This window comes from Chinchilla lanigera, unplaced genomic scaffold, assembly GCF_000276665.1.
Source record: "Chinchilla lanigera isolate Chin_1 unplaced genomic scaffold, ChiLan1.0 scaffold00030, whole genome shotgun sequence".
NCBI classification, from domain to species: Eukaryota; Metazoa; Chordata; class Mammalia; order Rodentia; family Chinchillidae; genus Chinchilla; species Chinchilla lanigera.
In genome coordinates this window covers 9,179,107-9,186,941 of record NW_004955431.1, presented here as the reverse complement: position 1 = coordinate 9,186,941, position 7,835 = coordinate 9,179,107, and the positions used below count along the sequence as shown (strand labels likewise).

At 41.4% G+C, this 7,835-nt stretch overlaps 1 protein-coding gene across 2 annotated transcripts in view; it reads right to left on the bottom strand.

Moving 5' to 3' along the window:
* Window positions 1-2,021: 2,021 nt before the first annotated feature.
* Smad9 (SMAD family member 9) overlaps window positions 2,022-7,835 on the bottom strand; it is a 67,305-nt gene continuing 61,491 nt past the window's right edge. For both annotated transcript variants that reach the window (XM_013515879.1, XM_005387676.2), the window contains one exon: window positions 2,022-5,570. In XM_013515879.1, coding sequence (XP_013371333.1) covers window positions 5,427-5,570 — 144 coding nt within the window. In that variant the 3' untranslated portion in view covers window positions 2,022-5,426. The remainder of the gene's footprint in view (window positions 5,571-7,835) is intronic.

Below are 7,835 nucleotides of genomic sequence, written 5' to 3'. Positions count from 1 at the left end.
TCAGTGACAAGGCAGACTTTCAGAATTCAGGTCTTTTTATCAACTTGGTGATGCAGTATCAGAATTCCTTATGCTTCTAATCTTTACTGAAACTCACATTTGAAAATACACGCTTAAAATTAAACCACTTTTAACTGTTTCACTGTCAAAGCTATCTTATTATTGATTTGCAGCTGAATAGCTATATCCAAACTGAATCACCAGCCTCTTCTCAGATGCCCACCAGCTGCTTGTGGTCACTTAACATGCAACTAAAGACTTGAAATTATTATTTTGAAGGGAAGGAACTAAATATTTAGAGTTTTTTTGAAAGAGAACTGTAAACAAATACTATTTCTGCCTTACAGTGTGAACTCCAAATGCCATTCTAACCAAATGAAGCTGGAAAAGGCTGAAGTGAGATACAATTTATGCCCTTAAAGAGAGAGGGATAAACAAGGTGGTGTGGGAAATGATAACTGGCAACTGGTGGGTCCAATGGTTATGGACCTGTGTAGGCACACCTGGAATGGCTTGCTAAGGGAGCTACAGAAGAAAGTCAAGCTGGACCTGCCCAGAATCCTTCCCTGTCCCACCGAGCCTGATGAAGATGTCATTCCTATTCTCCCTCACCCCAGGGCCGACCACAGGTGACAATAAACAGACTTTACAGGTTTATCATGTATCTTACTTCACGACTTGGTTATCTTAAGGCATAAATGTTACTGTCATTATATCTATAGTGCTTGTTGATACACAGGAGCTACAAAGTTCCTGAGGTGATGAAAATACTACTTCTGTGAGATAAGCTAATGTCTAAAGACAGGATTTTATGTCTATCTACACTGTGATATATTTAAACTGTGTACAAGTCAGTGTTTGAAATGCCAAAACCAAGTACTCCATAAAAGAATGGGCCCAGGAACCATGGGACATGAAGAGACAAACGGGATATCATCGGTGTCCAGAAACTGAGATTTACTAGGCCTTTTCTCTCCTCCTCTCCTCCTCCCCCACTCTCTCGCTTCTTGGTGCTGGGAACTGAACTCAAGCTTTGCACATGTGAGGCAAGTGCTCAGCCACTGAGGTACATCTCCAGCCCTCCTGAAATTTAAACCAGAAGTCTTCTGATCCACCAACATCTGATCTCAGTAGCTTACCTTTCAACCATTTCTGTTGAAGTTTCACAAAATACTTCCTTTGCATAAAGGGATCCATTCCTTTAAAACAAAATGACTGACCTAATTAAAAAATCAAATTTTCTAGAAATATTACAGACTTTTCCTCCTATATATGAAGACAAGTAAATTTAAATGGAGGGAATTAAGAATTTACAGTTTTAGATATTTTCATACTTACCATGGACTTCATTTTAGTTTTTCTCAATTGCCTTCTTTTAGCACTTTTTTAATGAGCAATATATAGCAAAGTACAGCTATTTATGATAATAAAATCGATCATTCCAATACATTGCAATGTCACTTCATATTTGCTACTACCCAGAAAAAAGCTTCAATGTACATCTAGATGGTCCCTGTCTTACAATAATTTGACTTATAGTTTTTAAATTTACAATTCTTCCACTGTACGCATTCTGTAAAAACCACACTTTCCATTTTTAATTGCGTTCTTTTCCCCAGTCCATGATCCCCAGCATGGTGCCCTTGCACTGTCAGGCATGGCAGTGAGCAGCGGCTCCCACTCAGCCACACGGTATCCGTGGAAAACAGCCAATACTCTAGAGCGCTGGGTTGCTAAGGTAGGATGTTTGGTGGGCTTGGTGTATTCACTTCATTTTTGATTTACTATAATTTGCAGTTACAAGAGTTTTATAGAGGTTGTCAATTGAGAAGCATTTGTATATTCTAAAATTTCTGCAAGCTGTTTAATTCAAAATCACCACTTAATTTCCTCCAGAAGATGAATTTTTTAAATGTCCTATTTTCAAATTAGAAAGGTTTCAGATTAACCATGGTGAGGCACTGCAGCTCCACAGGCAGTGAATCCTCCTATGAAGTGTGTAAGAAAAATGCGCCAACACATCTCGGTACAGTATTCTTTATTACAAACAATCATAATACAGTGGAAGTGTGCATTTCAAGGATGAATGAAGCCAAGGTTATTATCATCAAAAGCATTACTTCACTCAAATAGTTTCTCCTTTTTGTGTATTTTACATTCATTTGAATTTATCTTTAACATATGGCAGGGTCACCTAACCTCGTACAGTTCAGCCGTTAAATCACAATAGGGAAGACAATTTGGAATGCATGTTATATCTTACTTGCTTATTGAATACACCTACCAAGTATCTGAGACGCATTCAAAGTTAAGCAGGAGCTTCAGGCGCAGGTGATATTTATGAAACATTTTTGTTACTGATGTTTTGCTGTTGGCATGGGATAGCCACAACCTTAGAAAACAATAAAAAGGGGATTCTAAAGGCTAGGTAACTGGCTAACTTTTCCTGATGTATACTGAGTATAAAAACAAAATAAAACAAAACAAAACATAAAAGTAGGTTTTAAAAAGTGACATCTTTTTGGTTGTAAAGCACTAGCAGCTATGAACACGTCATCTAACTAAAACAAAATTTTCACATCTCATTTTTTTAATACTCAAAAAGAAATACTGGCTTGAACAACATGAACAATGTTCTGGGTCTTGTGAGGGGGCCAAACAGTAGCTGCTCTCTGTCCCATGGTTCCCATCACGGCAACCTGAGACACATGAGCGGTGCTGATGCATTTCATGGCCCGCCGTGTCTGCTTTGCTTGTCATGCTGTGGAAGGATGCTATTCAAGATTTTGGCTTGCTACAGCATGGAATGAATGCTAAGTGACTACACTTCAAAATCTGGAATCAAATACTACATTACAATCTTTGAGAATTGTTAGCAGCAAAAGAAAAAAAAGCTGGTTGAGATGTGTCCGTACGAGGTGGAGGGAAAGTTCAGTGGCAGACCACTCACCTAGCATGTGTGAACCCTTAGGTTCAGTGCCCAATACTGGGAGAAAAGAATGGGTATTTACAATGACCCGGGGAGACACTTCGAAAGTCTCCAAATTTCACAGGCATCCTAGAAAGGGGTTTGGGTGGGGCATGACTGGTGATAATGACACGCGCCATTTCATAATTTATTTTTCACAGAAGTAACTCAGGCACAATGCATGATTTTCTCATGGTTTTATAGCTGCATTGAAATCCATGTGTTTTTTAAAACTGTCACTGTTGTTTTACATGTCATTTATAAACCACTACTTCTGACTGATTCTATAAAGGTATGAGATTCCCAGAGGATGAGTTTGACAGCTTATGGAGAGGATCAACAGGCTGCTTTTGTTTTCTGTTGTAAAAGCTATGTGTATTTGAAACTCCCATGCAATGGTACTCATACGAGACTCACCATATTAATGACTTTTCCAAGAAAAGCAGAGATGGGAATTATTAGAAAACAAGGAAGCAAATATGGGGCGGGGGGGACAAATTCTGAAACACGGAAGAAAAGTAGCATTTACCTAAGGAATCCATTACCTGGTTTCTCAGAATAGAAGGGAAATAAAACTTAAAAACAGAGATGCTTAAAAGTCATTGACATTTTTGCAAGCAAAAGAAAGTTCACATACATTGTTTTCAAAGTTGCAAAGCATGGAGATGTCTACAAAACCGGGTTCCCTGTTCGACTCTACTCCATGATGCTGCGACCGTCTCATTTCCTTTCGATTCCACAGTACCTAACATTGTACCTTGACAATACATAGCTGATGAACCAGTAAACTATGTGTTTTTCTAAACACTAAGTGGGCTGCCTAGTTTCAATGTAAAAAGTAAGAAGTACTCTCGATTATATATAAGAAAGTTTCTATTACAGAACACTAGTCCTTACAAGAGGTGACAGTAGTAGCTCACTCATTTATCTTTTTCATATGATCCTTTCTAACTTGAATATAGTTTGAGGAGAAAAAACTACATGTGCACTAATGCTAGACAGAATATATAAATGAAGAAGCCTCACTGATGACTGAAATAGTTTGTTAGAAGCGTAACTTCTATCTCAAATTACACATTTTTAAGAGACTGTGACCTATCTTTTCAAGCAATGTAGGGTTTAGTGGGTGGCAAACACCTAGAAATTTCTGGGATTTCCCTTTATCATCCACAAAAAAAAAAAGAACAACTTTTTAATAGTGTACACATTTTTTAACGATGCCCTGTTATTCAGTACCACTTTTTCTCCCAAATTATAGGGAGCATGAAATTATTATTACTTGACTTCAGGAGTTATTTCCATGTTGGAGACTTTAGCTTTAAAGCAAGCTACCAGATTGAACCAGTGGATGATTTAACCAATACAGACACTAAGTTAATTAATTCATACATTTGATCCAACCATGTGTCTAGATTTTCCCAAAGGCTTTGTTGCTGTTTTAATAATCTGTAAGAAGTTGATATTTGCCAACAGGCAAGAAAATGTGGCACAGGGGGTGCCCTGACGGGAGCCTGAATGCAGGAGTGTGAGAAGGTGCGAGTGAGTGTGCGGTGCTCGGCCAACCCTTTTACCCCTCCACTTCTTCCCCGCACGGACTCACAGCGAGCGTTCGCGCACTCTGCATAGACTCAGCCGTCTGCAGGGCTGCCCAACAAGACGACCAAGAGGAACAGCACCGGGTTTCCAATGTGGAAAGCAGGCGCCTCCTCGGGGATTATTAGACTAAATTCTGCACTGAACTTATCATTTGGGCTGTTGGCTCATTTCATTCTACTTTTGTAATTATTTTCCCTTACAAGACTCACTTTTGCATTGGTAAATTGAGGCATCGTGACTCTTCACAGTTTGTTTTCCAATCACAGTTTAGATTTGTTTTAAATGTACCATTGATAATAGCAAAGTAGTTCAACCACAGTGTATGCATTTCAAATTCAGAAGTGAAGTTTCTGTGGTTTATCTCACATAATTCATTGGAGAAGCTTAATTCCACCCCACCCAACCCTCACCATTAGCACTAAAAGTGACACCATTTAAACCGTACAGATTGGCTGCTTTGTGTGTGAAAGTACGATTTGCTCTAGTGCCACTAATACCTGCGCTTTGCAATATGAACAGTTTCTGCATTTCTGCCTGGCCACACATGCTGGATATGACATGCAAACTTGAGCGCCTTCCACTTCACCTACCATTTACACTTTTGCCTTTCATCCATTTCCTCCCACAAAAGAAGAGGCTTACTATGGCAGAGGCTTGAAAATCCTGCCTTTCCAATCACTCTGTACTGGCCCCAGGTTAACTAGGTAGCATAAAACAAACGGTGATAAAAAATATGAACTGTATCCATTATACGTATTTACACAGGTATTTAGAAACCTCAACTAGTTGCAAATCTGAAAGGATATAAGCGACCGCTTGTGACAGCATCTATCCTATGGAAATGAAGCTCAAGACACAAATGTTAAGACACTGAAGAAATGGGGTTGTGTGGAGAGCCCATCTGGGTCAGGACTTTGTCCAACCACTGCAGGGGTCCGTGAAGGTGAATCTCAATCCAGCACGGGGTGCTCGTGACATCCTGGCGATGGTATTCAGCTCCCCAGCCCTGAAAAGCAAGAATGGAACCCAGAGTGACTGTGCCGCTTTATGGTCCAGATCCACCAGACGGAGCAGGGGGACACAGAGCCCACACACCCAGGCAGCTCCTCAAACCTGAGTGGGAGAGAGCACAGATTCCACCCTCCTCCTAGTACAGGTGCCTTCTGCACCAGCCAGCTGCCTCAGAGGAATCCGGATCAGTGCACCCTCTGGGCTCGCAGGCAGGTACCCGGTACCAATCCAAGGATGGCTGGGCTCTGGACATCACACGGGACATACTGATGTCACTTCCCCTTCCACCAGGAGAGATCCTCAACCTTATGTTCATTCACCCCCTTCATGATGAAGACAGCATCCTGCCCGAAGTGGCTTCTTGTGACAGACCAGGGACTGGAGCTGAAAGCTGCGACGAGAGACCTGGAGGACACTTGCAATTTCCTGGGTGGATTAGCAAACCTTATTTCTCTTCTCTTTACACAATTTTCCACTTATCACTATCCATAGGAGACAGACAGTAAATAAAATGAGTTTGCATATTTATCTCTATGTGATGCATTAGTGGGAAATTACTTGGAAATGAAGGGAGATCACATCTAAACAAATTAGTTTTGCTACCAGGAACAGTAATTCTTGGCAGAGGTGTTTAAAATTGGATTTCATAAATCAGTCTCACATGTGTAAACATCGCACTGTCTCCCTCGTGTAAGAAGCTGAGAGAGGAAATAAGACTGAAAATGTACAACAGATACCATGCAAGGGAAACTGCTCAAAAGGAAAGAAAAACTCGAATGAGAGAAAGGAGAAAAGAAGGAAGGGAAAAGGAAAAAATATATATATACACACACACAAGATAGTGAAGATAGTTATACTACTAATTGCTATTAGCTCACTGAAAGGAAAGGTATATGCCTATATTGCTTAATCAATTTTTCATGCTTATATCTAGTAATCTGAGCAACTACTTGGAGGATAACAATAGGCAATATACTAACCATTGTTACTCTCCTACAATCTTGTTTTGAAATTTTATACCATTGTTTTTATTGTTTATTTTTCTTTTCTTTAAAATAAAAAGAAGTTTCAGCAGAACTGTGCTGCCTGGTCACACTTTCCTTCCATGGCATGATCCTTAAGGTCCCTCCAGCGCCACCTGGCAGCCTCACCACAATCCTCTGGCCTCACTTCCCTTCTTGCTGATGGCTTCACTCCTCCTCCTCCCCTCAAAAGTCTCCAACACCTACTCCCCATACACTGGCAATGGACGATCTTTCTTTTCATAAGAAAAACGGAGCTATTAGAGAGTACAATTTCCATGGCACCTGCACCCACATACTCAGCCATTCTACCTTTTGCCATAAATTATCTGTGCTTCCAGATAAGCAGATCCATTCATCAAATACATCATTAGACTCACGAATCCATTTACACATTATTAAACTTAGTCTTACTGTTGTTTCATTGGTTGGCTTTTCACCGTTCTCTTTGCGGGCTACTTCTCTGCTCCCTCAACTTTAATGTCAAAGTGTCCTGGACCCAGTCCTAGATGCCCTCCCCCTCTTTGAAACCCAAATCAAAGTCATCCAGGACACGGAGTTAAATTTCACCCATATACAGTGAAACCCAGTTTACACAGCCAATAGCAACCTTTCTCCCCCAACACTCATCTAACTACACTCCGCACCTCCCTAGGAATGTGTGACAAATATCTCAAAGCTCCTGAACTCAGTTCTGTCTCCAATCCTGACCACTCATATCTCCATCATGGTTGAAGGCACGTAATTCTATTTTTCTAAACCTCTCTCCCTTGAATCTGAATCCAATCTGCCTTCACACCTGGGAGTGCTTCTACTTCTTACAACTTCCTGTGGCGCTGTCCTGGTGGGGAGGCCATCACCTCCCACTTGAACAACGCAGCCCAACCGCCTCCTCACCGTCCTCGCTGCTTCTCACCTTACCTGCACCGTGCCTACTCTGCACACACAGGCCAGAGTGGTCCTCTCCAAGCATAGCTCACGCCATGAAACGCATCTGCCGAAACCCCTGCGCAGCCCTACCACCTCTTTTCAGTAAGCTCCTAGGACAATTCTCATCCCATCTCATCGCCGCGTTGGGCTACAGTCACAAAGTCTGCTTCTCTCCAAATTTCCAGCACGCTCTCGCCCTGACATTGAGTGCTTGCTCCCTTCCCCGAGCCTGTAGTGCTCTTACCCCGGAGGCCCACAGCGAACACTCACCCTCAGATCTCTGCTGATCCGTCTCCTACTCCACAAGG